The sequence below is a fragment of the Oryzias latipes genome, chromosome 11 (assembly GCF_002234675.1).
Source record: "Oryzias latipes chromosome 11, ASM223467v1".
Classification (NCBI taxonomy): domain Eukaryota; kingdom Metazoa; phylum Chordata; class Actinopteri; order Beloniformes; family Adrianichthyidae; genus Oryzias; species Oryzias latipes.
The window spans coordinates 18,376,362-18,394,552 of record NC_019869.2 but is presented as its reverse complement, the minus strand read 5'-3'; the positions used below and the strand labels follow the sequence as shown (position 1 = coordinate 18,394,552).

At 40.9% G+C, this 18,191-nt stretch overlaps 1 protein-coding gene across 6 annotated transcripts in view; it reads right to left on the bottom strand.

The window, feature by feature from the left end:
* The window catches only part of LOC101162459 (receptor-type tyrosine-protein phosphatase U), a 202,605-nt gene that overhangs the window by 62,222 nt on the left and 122,192 nt on the right, over positions 1–18,191 (bottom strand). For all 6 annotated transcript variants that reach the window (XM_020707229.2, XM_020707225.2, XM_011481072.3 and 3 more), the window contains exons 8-9: positions 9,890–10,210; positions 3,181–3,290 (exon numbers count right to left, since the gene is read on the bottom strand). In XM_020707229.2, the coding sequence (XP_020562888.1) occupies positions 3,181–3,290; positions 9,890–10,210 (431 nt within the window). The remainder of the gene's footprint in view (positions 1–3,180; positions 3,291–9,889; positions 10,211–18,191) is intronic.

The following is an 18,191-nucleotide window of genomic DNA, read 5'->3' as shown; positions in this document are numbered from 1 at the left end:
TAAAAATTACAACAATGTTTAGCAAGGTAAAGTTTTTGCGTCACCTCTAGTATTAAGGGTATTTCCGTTAAGCAGCCGGCTGGCAAGTGCAAAACACGACAGCAGAAGAAGGAGAAAAAATGAACAAAAGCAAGCAATAACTTTAAAAAAAAACATACACGATTGATTTTACATTACGTCCCTTTGTGTTAGAGAAGCCGTGTCTCCGCTTTCGTTGTTGTGTTTCTGGATTTGGTCATTTGTAACGGAATTGCTTTTTGTCAGTCAGTTTTTGGCAATTTGTATCGGGATTTGTTCTTGTTGAATCTTAAATGTAAGCTTTTCTTGCACCTCTCAGCCACCGTAGGCAAGGGGGGGCAATGCCCCCACAAATCCTGTGGCTGTCCCCCTGTTGTGATCCTGTGGGCCTGCTCTCATCCAGAGCCTGAGCCTCACCTGCACCTGGTCACGAACCTGCTACTTACTTTTTACGTGTCCTAATCCGCCTGTTTCTCCCTCCCAAGATTCTGCCTGCCTTCCTGTCTGCCTGCCCGCCCGCCTGCAAAACTGCCAGCCTGCCATCCTCACTCTGGTCAAAATAAAACTTGTTACCTGGAACGTAGTGTCTGCATTTGGATTCCATCTTCCACCCACCTGCCATAACACCCCCTCAAAAATCCAAAATTAACTAAAGAAAAATAAAATTACAAAAAAAAGCAAATAAACAAAAACGTGAAAAACATAAAGATGGATGACAAATGGACAAAATAAAGATAAATGCAGCCTCAACAAGGCATAAACAAGTGTCCTGTACCTGTCCCAAGCGTGGTAAATGCAGCGGGTAGTGTCTGGAACAGCATTCAACATTAAACTTATAAGACATAGATGAACTGATGTGGTGATACCATGGTTTTCTGAGCAGTTTATGGGCTCAAGGATATAACGCCCTAACACCCAGACTTGCCTGTTGATATTCCACCTGCACCCCCTAGTGGAGCAGGCTAAATCCAGCCCTGCATCCATCTTTCTAAGCACATCCTTCACCGCACTGTGAAAGAAAAAACACCTCTAAAACTAATTAGAATGAAAATTATCAGGGTTTGTGTCCTTTCTGGGACTAAATCACTTGCAGGTAAACGTCTTGGTATGAAATGAAGAAAGTTGAAAGTGTGCGTTCAGCTGAAAAGTGCAAAACCATCCAAGCTCTTGTGGCTGTGTAGCATCTGTGAGAAACATCAGCAGCCAGGTGTTAATCACGTCCGTGAGCGCCTACGCTTTCTAACATGAGATTTTGACGCTCTAAGCAGACGCATCAGCAGTTTTTCTAACCACAACTGTCGACGGTGATAAGAATATAAAAAAAATCTTCTGTCTGAGCTGAATTACCCGATGGCAGCCCTGTATTGGGGTTGAAAAACCCAGATTTTTTTCCAAAAGGTTTTTTTTTAAATCCCTCTCTTGAGGAATGATTCCCAATCCTAGAAGTGCAGCAAAAAGATGTCATCTCGCAGCAGATATAATAAATCTAATGCTGCAGTTAGCACTGATAAGCAGGCCCATTCTTCAGTCCCGCTGCCCTGATTTAAAGCAGTTTTTCTGGCTTAGTGGACAAAGAAAAAGCAGGAGCAGATGTTGAAGGTGACAACTATGACTGAAAACTATTACTTCATTGTTATTTTCCTGTTTGATGTATTATCTTCTCCAGTAAACTAAGGATACAAAGTAGACAAGCTGTACAAATAGCAGTCAGTCTTCCAGGATTAATTTTAACTCTTTTTGTTCGTGAATAGGGGGTTCAATCCAGCTCCTTAGTAAAAAGAAAATATATAATTCTTGGTTAAAACATAAAAAAATACCTTATTTCTACATCTTTCATAAGTGCTCACAGATTTGCCCACACCATCGACTGTATATAAGAACTGTAGCGAATGAGAAAATGACTTACATCTGGCTCCAACGAGATATTCAATTCAATCGCTTTTTGTAAGTCATTCTCTTCCGATCTTTGGAGAAGGTTCATGTTCAAACTGTGACTACATGAGTGGTCAGGTGACAAAAACTGCTTTTGTTTTTGTAAAATCCTACATTTTATAAATGGTTTGTCCACAATATAAAAATTCTGAGGTTAAGAAAAGGCTTTTAAAAAATCCTATAGAAAATACATAGAATGTTATTGTTATTATATACTGTATTTTTTTTTAGCTGGTATTGCTGCTCCAGCACATCCTGTATCTGTGACCCCCCTATTTGTGCTCTGTTGTATCTTCATAATATCTTTATTCATTTAAAACTAGAGCTGGGAGTATTATAATACAAAAGTAATCCAGTACTATAACATCTTACTTTTTGGTGTAACCAAGTATTTTAAAACATGTTATTTTACAAATTACATAATTATGATTATATTACAAATAATGAGGTCAGAACTGTAATTGGGATGAAGGAGGGACATTGATCCAGAAAAGCTTTCAATTAGTCAAGACACTGTTCTGATGTTTAAGTATCTGGTTTAAAAATGTGAAAAATCCTTTAAACATATAAGTAAATGACGGTGTTCCACAGGGTTATAGACGTACACTTCTTTTCTTTAGGGCAAAAATATTGCATTGCTATTTTTGCGCAGCACTTAAAGAATTGGCTTAGTTTTTCTAGCTGATCCAAACGTTTCTGTAGGGAAATCTATATAAGCTTTAAAAATAAATTAATATTGTACCTGTTACTTATGCTGTTAAACTTTTAATTAGTTAGAGTGAAGAAATCCCCTATTTCCTACATTGGTTTTGTGGGTTGGGTTGCGTTTATTTAATAAGGTGCTAAATAAACTAGTTAAATCCTGGTTGCTTTGGTAAATGTTCACAAGGTCTTCAGCTGCCACGGGTCCATCCATAATGAATTAGAGGTGCCCTTATGGAAGTGTGTGTTAGGCAAATAAGCAATTAGAATTGTCTCAAATGTAATCACAGCCTGAAGCCTGCCTCAGCCTCATGTACAGTAAAACCCATGAACTGTGAAGAATGGCTGCTCCTCACTCCAGAGGCTCACCATCCTCCTCAGGGTTTGGACAAGGACCAGGAGAAACAAGCCTGGGGAGGGAGGATCACTGATGGGCAGCAGCAGCAAACTAAGCTCCTCCTGTTTGAATGACAGTGCTCCAGCAGAGGCAGTGATGGTGGGTAAATAAAACAGACACTGACATCCTACCTCGTACTGTGTGATAAGACCATTGGGCTCCACAGGCTCCTCCCACTTAAGGAAGATCATGTCGTCGAGAGGAGTGAAGGTCAGGGAGTCTGGAGCGATGCCGCCAGGGACTGCAGCAGGAGAGAAAAACAACCTTCCCTGAGACAAACACTTCACCTGGCTCTCACGTTAATGGACTCTTGTGCAGGCATGCCAAGGGGGACACTGTTCACAGAGTGAGAAAGCGAGGGGTACTGGGGGGCAAACATAGTAGGGGAGCGATGAAAGAGAATTTGCTGGCAACCTTTGAGATGGGTTAAAAACCTGTCTAATAACAGCAAGGAGCCTTGGGGAAGAGAAGCTAAATGTTCATACTCTGAATGGCTGACAGTGAAAGAGAAACACCTCAGAAATCCAGCCTCTCAACATCTGTCCTTCTCCAGATGCAAATGAGGATTTCACAAATCATGGGACGATGTGGGGAAACGGCAGTATAAGCAGCCAAGAGTTCGCCTGCCGTGTTGACGGTCAGATTCATGCCAGGATGGAAAGCAAACATTCAGCACCCAACCTGCCTGCATCCTCTTTGCTTCATCTATCCATTAAAATTTAAACAAGTGAAGCTAACATTTCATATAGACAGGGAAACCCAGTACTGCAGTCTACAAAGTAAGGAATTTATATCCATGCAACGAACGCAGACTAGCTGATTCTTTAAAATAATTTCCAATAATTCTGGGTTTAAACATTCTGGATTTGTGAGGCTTAAAGTAATTCTAGTAATTAAGTAATTCTGAAATTATCTCTTAGACCAGCTGATGTTGTTGTGTACTTTTGTTATTTAATCATATTAGCTATTATAAAAATTAACACACACAATAATTTCTGTACCAGTGCTGCTCATTATCTATAGAGTCAGCAGATGACCCAGAATCCAGCATGACTCTTTCTGGGAACCTGTGAATTACAGTTCTTTGTAACAGTAATAATAGTTTATTTAAAAGTGCAGTTTAAAAAACAAAACACACACAACAGACACACACACACATGATTACTCATGGGTAAAAGAGCCAAAATTAGCCAAAGGCTAGTTTTCATCTGTTGTCCCCTGACTGTGATGTAAAAAAGCATAAATACATATAAAAACACTTGCTATACACGGTAAATAGGTAAGATATGACATCACGTCATATGATTAAAACAACATTTAAAACCACAAAACAACACAACGTCTAATCACAGCTGGGAAAACAGGTATGTGTTGACAAACCTTAATATTTTAAAAGTTTTTACTGTGAAGGGCTTGAATGTTTGCAGTTTTCTCTCTTCAGGTACTGAGTCCTTACTAAAAGGACGATTTACCAAAAGTAAAGTGCTCCAGCCTGGCGTCACACGCACAAGGTCGTCTCTTTGAAGGACAAACTCTGCCAGAAGATCCGGAGCCAGTTGATGCAATACTTTATACTGTACATCTTCTGTGTGAAGAATGTCCCAGTTTAAAATTCGCTTTTTTTAATCACTCAGTGATAGGGTTTTGGTTTTTTATCCATAATTTTAATTGCCTGTTTGTATGTAACTTCCAGTATTTTTATTTTTGCAGTCTGAACAGCCTGGGACCAACTGGTCATGCAACCAAGTTGTAACACCGTGCCTTACTTTAGTGAGTTTAGCTGCAAGTGTCTTTTGTGCAACCATGAACAAAAAAGATCGTGTCGTCTGCATAAATCAAGCATTCAATTTCAGGACAAACAGGGGGCAAATCATTCATATAAAGACTCAATTAAAGGGGGTCTAATATTGACCCTGGGGGACTCCAGAGGTTAGTCAAAGAGAGCAAGACCTGCAGTTGTTAATTAATATAGATTGTGCAGATATGATCCAATCCAACTGACAACAAATAAGAGAAATTACATTTTGTGAGCTTGGTAAGAAGAACAGAGTGATTAACTGAATCAAATGCTTTCCTGAGGTCCAAAAATACAACCCCTACAATTCCTACAAAAAATATTTTATTTTATCTATAATGAAGAGGCATGATGATGATCATTTTAAGTTAGGTATACAGAAAAAACGATCCGTATAACAATCATCGCTCTGAACGTCTGTGTGCATCACAAAAGAAGCATTTGCTGTCAAAAATTACATTTTCCGTTACTAAAACTTTAAGTTTTAAGTATCTTTGTGAGGCCCACTAGGGCTCAACATTCAAGGTCTTCTACTCAAAGACTTTCTACTCCATCCCACCCTGTCTGCACCCACAGATGTATCTGGAAAGTTCCATCTCTGATGCTGACATCTAAAACAATCTACCATCGTTACAACTCAACACCTCAACACATCCTTCCCTACTTCGGTGGGTGTTTTTACTAAGGTTTATCAACCTAAAAAGGGCTCTGTCTCCATTTTTATCTTAATTTCCCAGCCCTCTGCAGTGACACGGAATGGATTACATGACAATCACTTTTACCAGCTTTATTTGACACGAGGCAAATTAGTTGTTAACCCTTTAACACCCTTGCTTTAGCTTCAGTGTTGACATTATTTCGACTACCGTAGCCCTTCAACTGTTGACACAATTAACGTGATTCCGGCTGAATATTAAGAAGAGAAAAACAGCCTTTCGATGATATGCAACGCTTTACAGTAATGATGTGCTTTGGCAATCTACGTAAAGGCCATGTCACGCAGCCACTTCGTACATCTTACGCATTTTCCACGTATCAAACTTCAATATGATATTTGTCAGTCATAAGTGTTTCTTGCGTTCGTCAATCCATCGTTGGCCGATGGGTCTTAACATGAATTCCGTTTCGAGCTGTTCAAATTTTTTTAGTCAGTTAAGAATTACGTAGCTTATGAGTATTTTCTATGCAATTATTATATAAATCTTACGGAGTTGGGCATAAGTTTTGCAAGATGAATTTACAAATTTGTGGCTTTTCACAACCATTCCACGTAACTCCACATATGTCTAATGGACTTTTTACACATGTACCACAGATGGACAACTTAAATGTGGTGGCATATACGGCACATATATCACATTAAAATCATTAATGAATTACACGCATACAGCATAATAATCACACACGGTTTATGCTCTATATTGATTTTTACATGTGCTTTGTGTGGTTTATTTGTACTTGATACATTTGTGAAAACGTCATGTAAAGACCACAGCTTTTTTCACTTTTTCCACGCATATTCACGTATGACAAATTTACATCCGTGAAATATGTACAAAATGAACGTAGAGGCTGTGTAACTCAACCTTTATGCCATTATCCAATGTGGTATAATGGAACACACAGAAGAAAAACACTGAGGAACAGTGATCTAGCATTACATTTTTGCCAGAATTTCTGCTGTGTGAATTAATCACTTTGGTGACGCCTATCATGGAGAGAAGCCAAAACCTTTTGGCAGATGGCTGCCCATTTAGCATCAGCATGAGCAATACCATTTTTCCTCCCCATTGTCTCAGCGTGTTGTCCTGTTCTAAAGGAGTACCATTCTTCTTTGGCTAAAACCCACGTAAGTCTCTTTAGTCAGTTTTCTTGGCAGACATGTTTTTATAGTTTGTAAATCTTGAATCCATGAAAGAAATCTACTTTTTCTTTGATGTCTACATCTATGTTTTGATTCATGAGTGAGGACGTCTAATCTCAAATTAGCTTTGGGACAATAGCTTCAATAACTGCACCAGTGCGGATTCTGATGGAGCTGATTGATTTGCAGTGTTTTAGCACAATGAAGGCAAAGTACGGCACTGCAGGACCTGCACAGTTTATTCACTCCATTCCTGCAGAAACGCCCCAGCTCCGTCTACATGCGGCTTCAACCTTGTGCATGTTTGGTTGCACATTTCTGTGTGAGAAGCTCTTCTCAGTGATGAAGACTGACAAAACTGCACACAGACGTCATCTCACTGATGAGCACATCCATCCTGAGAATCTCTACAACACAGGACCTCACATCAAACACAAACCAACTTGTTGACAAAATATGATCCCAGGTGTCCAGCTCTGATAAAATGACACAGGAGCAAAAACAGAATTTGATTTATTGCTGAAAAGCATTCGTTTTATTAATATTTCCAGGACAGGAAATATAAGTTATTTACGGCTTGTATTGATGTTCTGCGTAATATTTTCTGTTTATTTTTATTCATATTTACATTAAAAAGTTATTTATATTTAAAAAGTTTAGTTTTAGTGTGTTCAAAAAACCATTCATCCTGTCTTTGGCCCCCTTAGCAATTGAGTTTGACACATCTGCTCTAAAGGATCAGAAATGTAGATGTTATTTTTGTAGACACTAACTTTGTCTGTTGTTTTTTGTTTTTGAGTAGTTCTGTATTTTCCTTACAACACAGTGTTCATTACTGCTGTACTGATGACTCATTGGGGGTGGGTTGGTTGGTTGCTCACTGCCACCTGCCGTGCTCAAAAGCTTCTTTTATCATCCAGCATCGCGCCCCAATACAATGACAGTGTTGCTTTTTACTACTACTGTCAGCCACAAGTCCTACCATGGCCATGTCTTCATCACCAAGAGGGAGGTTTTTTAATCTGTTTTTGTTGTAACATTCTTTGGTTATCAGTGTAAATTATTTTTGGAGTAAATCTTTTTAGCAGTTCCATAATCTCCAAATATAGTTCACCTTGGTGCACTTCGCAGGCATGTCTGCAGAGCAATGAAAGCAGCCAAGAAATTCATAATTGGTTGAGAAAAACTAGACTAAATGTGACTAAATATTATTTTTCTACATGGAAATACAAATAATTATCTTGAAAGAAGAGCAATGAAATGGGTTATTAAAAACACAATTACTGACTTACTAATATAAGTCACCTAGACATATTCACCCATTTAAATCATTGAAATAGGGGAGGTTTGAGGCTCCATAACTCTTATTCCATCTCTCTTACTTTAAGGTACATTTTTCCAACAGATTTCCAGTAATTTACCAACAAAAGTTAGAGTTTCTTTCTTTTTTCTTTTAACCAGGTATGACTGGATTACTGAAGATAATTCCTCCCACAACTTTACAGCGCTGTCTGTCTCTCGCAAACTCAGGTAGGCAAATCCCCCCCAAAAAGAAAATCCTGTCGTATCCATGACAGCCAAGTCTGGTTCCTGTGAGTGGTGGTGAACAAAGAAAAGCGCCGCACTACTGTTTGATTATTGCGCCCAATAAGGAAGGAGGCAGGAGGAGCTGTCAGCGGCTGCGGCTGAATTACGGTGGTTGTGAGGCTGATGGCACCGTTCCCTGCGACATGGGGGACAGGAAACTGTCAAGACTGGCATTAGTCATAAAAGATAAACTTGCTCCTGACATCCAAAGTACCAAGTAAACTAGGAGGAGAGAAAAAAAAAACAGCCCCGGTGTGCTTTTTTATTTTTTGACATGTGCGTTTTAAGCTGTCACTTCCTAAAGAGTCGGTCGGGCCTAATAACTGAAATCCCACCCCTGGAGAATGCCTGCAGCTTACGGAGTTTCTGGGAAAGCTCGCCTTGAGACGGCAGCAGATAATTAGTCCGTGTTGAAGACGGCGGCAGATATTTAAGACCACGACCTGGTCTTTTGGGTCTCTACCACGGTTCTTTCTTACCAAATTGTTCTGATCAATTAAGAAAGTTTGGCTGATCACAAACGCAGACGTGAGCGTCCCTCCCTTAAGGCCTTGTCACACAGCCACTTCGTACATTCTGCGCATTTTCTGCGTATGAATTTCCAGCTTTTTGTGATACTTGCATGATATTCATACATATTTCATGCGTTAATCATTCGTCAATGTGCACAGTTGTTTTAAAGCTGTTCAAAATTTTGGGTCGGTTTACGCATTTTTTATGTAGTGTATACATACATAATTATTATATAAATCGTACGCAGTTGTGTGATTTTTGCGAGATGCACACGCAAAAATCACAACTGTCCCATGTATGTTTAACAGACTTTTCCCACATTCAGGATACACATGTAAATTTCACATATAACGACTTTTCTCACCTTGTGCACTTATATTCACGTATGACCAATTTTCATCTGCGCAATACGTGCAAAATGTAAATATTGGGTGTGTGACACAGCCTTTAAAGACCCACTCGAAAGACAATTGTGTTTTTAATATGTTCTTGTGGCCTTTTTCTGATGATGGAGGACATATATAAAGAAATTTATACTCAAAATTGTATTTCTGAGTATTGATTTTGGTTAAAAGCGGCATAATTATAATCAAAAGACCACTAGGAACGCTTTTGAAAAAAGCTCAATAAATGATCGAAGTGGGCCTTTAAGATGTTTCCAGCAGGTCAGGAGCATTCCTTAGAGCTTTACAGTCATTCAAATGTCCTGCTTACTGCACATAATCAGTGTTTGGCCTTCTGGGCTTCCACTCGCCGTGAATTTGCATGAGACTGCACCTAATGTGCTGATGTAAACAGGAAAACACAAAGATGGGAGAATTGTTTGGCTGCTTTACTCCTGGCCATGGCTCGGGCTGATTAACGCTCTGCTGGTCTCCATTTAAAAGGCCGGGACTCTATTCAGTTGTGCTGATCCAGCTTGTTTTGCAGTCAATATTTGTGTTATTTTTTGTGGTACTGGATGGCTAAAGGCATGGATTTGTGTAAAATAATCATCTAAAGATGTAGTGGTACAACACTTTTTCTGTGACTTTCATACTTAGTTTGTGCAGACTCTTGCAAAAAAAAAAAAAAAACTTACTGTCCTCCTCGGTCTGGAAGGTGACCTCTCTGCTCTCTTTCTTGCCCTCTGGGTTGGCCAGTGCGAGCCTCACGTGCACGGCCCGAAAGGGCGGGAGGTCCCGCAGGGTGAAGTGAGAAGTGTTGCGATCCAGCGATAGGCACTCTCTGACAGTGGCGTTGTTCCCTCCACTGCCCCCTGTTGGCATGGAGTAGCGGTAGCAGAGGGAAAGGGAGTAGGTGTGGCAGCGGGTCAGGTTGTAGCCAAGGGGCTCCCACTGGAGGGCGAGCTGCCGAGGTTGGATCTCTGTGGCAGTGAGGCCCCGCAAGGCACGCATGGGCTCTGAAAGAGAGCAGAGGTTCAACAAAATTTAACCTTCAATTACCAGATGGAGGGTATGTTTGCAACATTAATTTAATGCAATGTGGAAAGGATTTGTTCAAGAATGCCATGTTTCACTCATTGACTGTATATGAGAATTGGACGAGTGGACCAGTTATTTTTGGTCATTGTCACTGTACGGTCAAAGTAGAAGTTTATTGACAATAAAGGCACAGCAGTGGTGCAGTGGTGGAGCGGTCAACTTCTTAGGGTGTATTCAGACTGAGGAATCTCAGAGCGAACCGAATTGATTGGAAACAACCATCTCGAAAGATGGGTCACAGAGCGGTTCCTGGTCCTGAACCAGGGTCTGCTTGGGAGTATTCAGACTGAAAATTTAGACCAGATTATCGGGGGAAGCGAACTCTGGTTCACTTTGAGCGAACCACATGTGTCCAGTCTGAATACACCCTTAAATCTTGCAGGTTTGGTTTTCACCTTACCCACTCATGTATCAAAGTGTCTTTGGGCAAGACACTGAATCCCAGATTGCCAGTTGGTGCCAGTTTTAGGCAGTGAGTGTGTGAATGTGTGTAAATGCATGGTTGAATTTCTGATGACAACAGTTGAATTGGAGAAAGGTTGTAGTTTATTGACTGGATTTATCTGTAAGTTTAAGGCAGCCATGCTGGGGTTTCCCTCTTTCTTTCTCGTAGCATTAGTTCAAATGTCAAAATAAAACAGCAGAAAATAGGAGTTCTTGCAGATCTGGTGCTTAAAACTGCCTTTACCGCCAGACGTCACCATGCTGCAAAGCTGTGTTGAAGGAAACTGACTGGTTGGTATGTCTGATGGTCCTCTTATATGCATGATGGTGGCTAACCAACATTCATCCTTAACAAATGAAGTCTTTTGGGAGGCCCATGTACGAAGGCCTCCCCTTACAAAAATATTCAGCACTCGTGCTGGATTGTATGCTCCACCTCAGCACGCAGCTAGAATACTGAGGGGGGTTAGCTCTAATTATCTTAAAGTTCCACTGATGTTAGAAGTTTTAAGATCATAAGGTCTCTGATGTATTTTCAGTCTTCCCAGTGGTCTTTTAATTAGGATTATTTAACTCTGTGACCCCAAACACTGTTGATTCACAGAGGGGTGAATCAACAGTGACAGAAATTTCACTTCCAGACCACCTCTAACAAAGACAATCCTGTCTGAATCGTCCCGAATGAAACCAACAAATTCAGAGAAAAAGTTCCTGAGAAACCACTGTCAACCAACCAATTCAAATTATGATGATAGGTAGAAAAATAAAAGCATTACTGTGCAGCACTTATAACTGATTCTATAATTACAGGAAGAGGAAAACGTAAAAAGGAAACTTAGAAAAGCTTGATGGTCAAAAAAGGTTTTTATGAACACAAAGAAAAAGCTTTTCATTTTTTTAATCTTTTTTTAACCATCTGTGAGGACATGCCAGCTCTTAGTAATTTTCTGTAATTACATCACGTCGTCATACAGCAGTATGAAAAATGCCTTGCTCATAGTGACAGCCAGTTAAAGTGGGCTGATAGGAAGGATTTTATTCTTTCCAACAATTTTTGTTCCAAGAAGATTTCATTTTGATAGAAGACTCTTTCAAATCTAGCCAATGAAATCGTATCTTGTCATTCAGAGAATGCACATGATATTTTACTCCAAAACTGGTCAAAAATAAGAAATTTACTGACTGGAAGAGAGATGCAATTCAGAGGACATATAACTTTTTTGTATAAAATATTAACAGAGAAATTGAACATCACCAAGACAAACTTGAGAGGCTGTAAACTAGCAGGAGAATGTGTAGATGGATGGGTGACAGGAAGTGGGGGCGGGCTTCCTCCATGCTAACAGTGCCGCCCACAACTTAAAGGCAAATTACTAATGACCTCCTGGTGCTCTGTAGAAACTATGTCAGAAAAACAGGTTTTTAGATTTTAGCTGAAAGTGGCAAAATCCTAATTAAAAGACCACTGGGAACAATGAAAATAGATTAGAGATCTGAGTGGAACTTTAAGGTAATTAGAGCTCACTTGACACAGACACTTTCATAGCATGACCTAAGAAAGGATTCCGGGTCCAGAAAATGCAAACATGGTGGTCCAATCCAACCTGCATCTTCTGGTTTAAATTTTTTTACTGTTTAGAACAGGGGCGGCTCTCGGCCAATAAGCGTGCGGCTCTTTGCGTCTCATCATATTTTCTATATACTGTGCTTCATTTCATAGTTCCATCAGAGGGTATTAAAAATAAATAATAAAAGTAATTTGGCAGTGTGTGTGTTTTGATGCTGCTCCTGACACATAGGTGACCGTCAATCATTAGCGCGGGTTACGCCCAATACCGGAAAAAATAACTAAACATTTGATGTGCGTGCAGACCGTTACCCTCATGGTCAAAATGGCAAAATTCAGAGTATAAAGATGAACACAGGACGTTTCTGGAAGAATAGAAAGATTCTTACTTTTTTACTGAACAGAATGGCAAGTCACCATGTTTCTTATTATGAGCTTTTGGAAGCAGTAAAAATTGTTCATGGCAGAAAAGAACAAAACATATCTCTGGGAAAAGTCAAAACTCTTCTGATCTGACCCACTAGTCTCCTTTATTAACAAGTTGAAGCTTTTTAAAGTGCACATTCAAAACAGCAATCTGTCCCACTTTCCTACTTTACCGAGCTCACAGCAGAAGGCTGCAATCCAAATGAATAAAGCGCAGAACGTGACTGCTTGTGCAACTGGACGGAAACTTTACTTTGCGGTTTGAGGACCTGCAGCAGAAACGACCGCAGATCACTTTTGTCATTGATCCTTTAATTTAGAGACTGACTGCCTGAAATCCCAGTTTGTCACTGAGCGAACGAACTGGAGATGATTGAGCTGAAATCTCTTTGAAAGAAGGCCCTGTTACGTTTTGGAGAACGGAAAAATGCCTGTGTAAAAAAGAGCCGCTCTCATATCAATCTGCCAGTCCCTGTTTATTACCTTGAAACACGTGAAATCAAGGCATCAGTCCGTTCTGACTGACACTCAAATAAAGGAGCTGCTCAGAGAGGCTCCGACTGAATATTAATCTGTTCTGCAGAGGATTACAAGAAACAAGAGATGCCAGAAATCCCACGGAGATCATCATCCCATCACTCCAGCAAGGTCAGAAATTCTGAGATGTAGTTTGGAAAACACACCTGACTGAGCATGCTTGTGTGAATATTTTAATATTCCATCAATTATCAGTTTTTCATTCAAAAAGTCAATCATTAGTTGTTTTTTTAAAAGAAAAGTTAGAAAAGTAAAACATTTTTACTGAAGGTCAAAATTAACTGTATGCTAAACACATCTGAAATGTAATGTATTGAATGTGTTTATTGTGAATATGAATTACTTAGACACCAGAAGGATGCTTTGTCCAGATGTTTGTGAATTTGTTGGTGTAAGGGTCATTGAAAGAGAAATGTTGATGAGTTCTAAAGAATTACCTGTTACATACTGTTGGATGAAAGGTGAAATATTCAGTTTTTATAATCGCAAATCGGACTTCAGATTCAGACTCACCAGCCATCAACCTCACTGCACGTCACTGAGTAGTTGTGTGTGTCAGAGAGAGGAAGAGAGAAGAGTGAGATAGAGAGAGTGTGTGTGTTGGTGTGTGTGAGATATGGGAGAAGTGCCTGTGTGTGTGGAAGGGGTATCTGACCTCCAGGGTAGTCGTTGTGTTAACTCTGGCTAAGCTGCATTTGATGTGTGTATTGAAGGTGGACGCTTTCCTTGAAATAAACACAAGTATAACACTTGCTGTTGTATTGTAGGGAGAGGAGTGTGTTATGGAAAATAATACGGCTTTAATTGAGTGTTCGTGTGTGTGCGTCTTGCCAGCTCAGTGAGTGGTGTGGCTCTTTGACTCTCACAGTAAAAAAATCGGCTCTTGGTGTCAAACTTGTTCGCCATCCCTGGTTTTGAACCAAAGAGTTAAAAATGTTATAGTTAGATTTGTATTGCCTGTTGATTTGACAGTATTTCTACATTTTCTTTGTTTTCCCATTTTTGATTAGAGGGGCAGAGTAAGCAATGTGTGAGTTTGACTCCCCTTCCCATGTGTGAGCAGGGGGGCGTCTCTGTCCTTTGGGCTCGTCTGCCCCTGCAAAGGAGCTGAGACCTGCAGGCCACTGAACACATCTTACACTAAACATACATGAAAGCTGCAATGTCACAGAGACAGAAACACGAGCAGGTCAAACCTGACCCCCTAGCATATGAAGGCTTAGTGCCCCCCCAATGCAACAGAATACCCCCAGCTGGACCAAGTTCTGACAGCCCTTGCAGAACAGATTTGCTCCATTACAAAGGAAGAATTTAATAACAGAAAAATGGTTTTAAAGGGGTAGTGTCAAAGGTGGAGAATAACTGGCTTAATATCTGATCCCCTCCAACAATATTAGCCTTGAATGGGAGTCTAATCCTGTTAAGACACACTCTTCCGGCAGAGACTTATTGAATGGATGCTTCTTTTCTGCTTAGACACCATAGCTCATCATTACGTTCCACCTGGTTCTTCGTGAGAGCCGGTTCTCCCGCAGAAAGGGCACAGCCTGCTTGATTTAACAAATCACAGGGATCAAGACGGTGAGGGGGGGGCTTATGGGTTAGAACGTTTGGCTAAACCCTTTCTCTTCCCCTTGTGCTATTAAGTATTGAATGTAATGTCAATTTTTATAAAGATGTAAGGATGATGAGAACCTCTATAAGTGACAGACAGAAGTTAAGGTAATGAAATGGCTGGCGTATCTCAATAATAACATTGAAAATTCACATTTTTAACGCATCCATTTTATTCCACTCATTCGGGACCAGATTGTGGGGGCAGAAGTCTAAGCAAAGACGTCCAGACTTCCCGACCACCTCCAACAGCTCCTCTGGGGGACCCGAGGCGTTCCCAGGCCAGCCAAGAGACTTAGTCTAGAGTGTCCTGGGTTAATGCCCCGAACACCTCCCCAGGGAGGCATCCAAGAGGCCTCTGGACCAGATGCTTGAGCCACCTCAACTGGCTCCTCTCAATGTGAACCCTCACCCTAATATGGGGGTGGGATTTGAAAGCTTGAGTGCTCCTGGTAGACATGGCAGACATGTCCTAAGTATTGAGCTTGACAAAGAGCTGTTCAGAACCCCTTTTATGAGTATCAGATATTCAAACTCTTTTACGTTGCCTGGATTGATGTTATGGGATGTCTGGAGCCAGGCCTGGAGTTGTGGCTCGCAGTCCAGCATGAAGAGATGCAAGTGGCACAGTTTTAGTGGTACTAGTCTGTTTTTTTACGTGTTGCAAAAAGGTTTGAAGTTACAAGTATCGTGAATACGCTAGCATCTATCGTATTACAAAAGGTTTCCGAATTACAGCTAATAAAATCAGACTGACTGACTTATCTCAGACTCTTTTGTCTCGCTTAATCCACATTACAGTTGGGTGCGCCTTATATGTGAGGTAAATTCAAAATAGACTATTCATTGACGGTGCGCCCTATAATCTGGTGTGTGTAATAGTGTGGAAAATACTGTAATCTTTAAAAAAAAAAAAAAAGTCAAATAGTAAAATAGATGACTGTGTGTGATGTGACACATCCTCCAAAGGTGGTCCTCACAAACACAGGAGGTCACTGAGACATACGACATACTGAGAGGTTTTGTAGCTCCACAGAGGCTCATCCACTGTGCTCTGACCAGAGCTCACCTCTGTGACCGGACTTCCTCTGAACTGTCTCAACAGCTGACTTCAGATCAAATCTCCTCCTGATCACCTGCACAGCTCAAGTGTTTCTGCTGGTTTAAAAGCTGGCAGCATCAGGCTCACTGCTGATTGGCTGCAGGCAGACGACTGGCTTGATGTAGCTCCCAACTTGAACGTATCTCTGTGGGTGAGTCTGTGTTTGCTGAATGTGACAGAGAAACTCATTACAGATATGCTCCTGTGGTGTTTCCTGACTCTCTCTCTCACACACACACAAACATCCCTCTGCTTTCCGTTCACTGCAATCATAATCTACAGACTTTGATAACTCACACAGATGCTGGTTGCTTCACTGAATTTTTCAAACTCGATTTCTCAAAATTTAATCACATTTCGACTACAGCTAGTAAAGCACCTGAAAGGTTATTTTTTTGTTATTTATTTATTTTTTTTACTTGTCCTGTCCAACAGCTGGGCAGACAGATGAGAGCTGAAGGCCTCTTGTGTTGGACATATTTTACTTTAACAACAGGGGTTATAAATCTTCTGACAAACCAGAGGTATGTCTGAATAAACCCCTTTTGTAATCGTGGCCAAACTTTATTCATTTTAATTGTTTTTGAAAATATTTTACAGGAAAAGGAAAGGAGGGAAGAAGAGAGAGGGATGTTAGAGAGGGGGGATAGGAGGGTGATCATAGGAGGGGGGAGGGGGGTGTACCATGAAGCAGCATAAAGCAACAAGCTACTGGATGTTTATCATTACAGTAAGGTTCAGATAGAATAGAAATCTCAAAGGGGCGGGGCCTGTGCTCACACACACTCAAATGTTATAAACACACCTGTTAGCTGCAAAAATGTCCAAGTGTCAACATGTACACAATACAGATATTTTTCACACATGCAAACTTATGCCTTCAAGCCAACCAGTGAGAGATATTTCATTCAATCACGCAAACTATTACTGTAGTGCAAAGGTGAGTTAACACCTGTGCTCAGTTGAGTGTTTGTGTTCTTCTAAAATGGATGATGGAATGTGAAAAGAAGGAGGGGGAGTGACCAGCCACCCCCACACCAAGACCCCCGCCGCAGCAGCCGCCGCAGCCAGAAGCCCCCAACGCCACGCGGCAGCAGGCAGAGAACAACTGCCCCCCGGGTGAACACGCCCGCCACCCAGGCCAGGGCCAGCAGGACCGCCACGAGGCCCCCAGAGCCAGAGAGCTGGGAGGCATGGGGGGAAAGAGAGTGCCACCCCGGCCCAACCAGGAGAGCAGCTCCCCCGCAGCGCCAGCAGGGCCCAACGCCGGGCCCCACCCGAGAGGGGTGCCCACAGCCCCAGACGACCACCCCATCACCACCCAGGGGTTCTGGGCATCCCCCCGTCCCAACCCCAGGTACGAGCCAGGACCCCCCAAGGGAGACCCGCTCCGCGCTCCAGGCAGCCATCCATCAGGCCCACGGTTGGTTCAGAAAGGTGCAAGACAGGGAGAGAGGTAACTGCTTTTGGTAGCTTTAAATCAATGTCTTGTATTTAAACTTTTTAGTAATAATTGATTTAAGTTGCTGCTATTCCAAGAAGTTATTTATTCCATGTTTGTCTTGTAGTTCCTGGGGAGTTATGAATCTTCTATCAATAATTACGTGCTCTAGTAGTGTTACGCCCTCCTTCTTTTACCATTCTTGCCAAACTGGGAAGTGTATAATTTTTTTGTTTATAAGGATGTCCGGGTTGTTCCAGATGGGTGTCCTTTTGCCAGTTGAGTTGATGATTTTGATATTTTGAGAAATTCCCACTAGGCTGTTAAAGTGGCGTTTATATTAATACTTTGAAAACAAAAAAATAAAGTGAATTTCTCATGAATTCCTGACGCTCTGCAGAAAAAATATTCTAGAACACAACACGGATTCTTAGATTTTGGCATATCATAATCAAAATAAAAGATCACTGGAAAAACTTTTCAAATAGATCAAAAGATGATCAGAGTGGGTCTTCAAGTGGATCTTTACGTTTTTTGTTGATAAAAGTCCAAATGTATTAGGTAGAATTAACTAAACAGAAGACCTCAGAGAAATGACAACATTTCGGCTTCTATGAACTTTCTTGATATTTTGAGTTATTGAAGCTCTCCCTCCTGATGTATTTTAGACCAATCCTTCAGAAAAATGTCAAAATAAATCCTACAAAAGTTCTCACAAAAAGTTTTGGTGAGACAACCCCCCTCGCCACAACTCTCAACTTTCTAAAA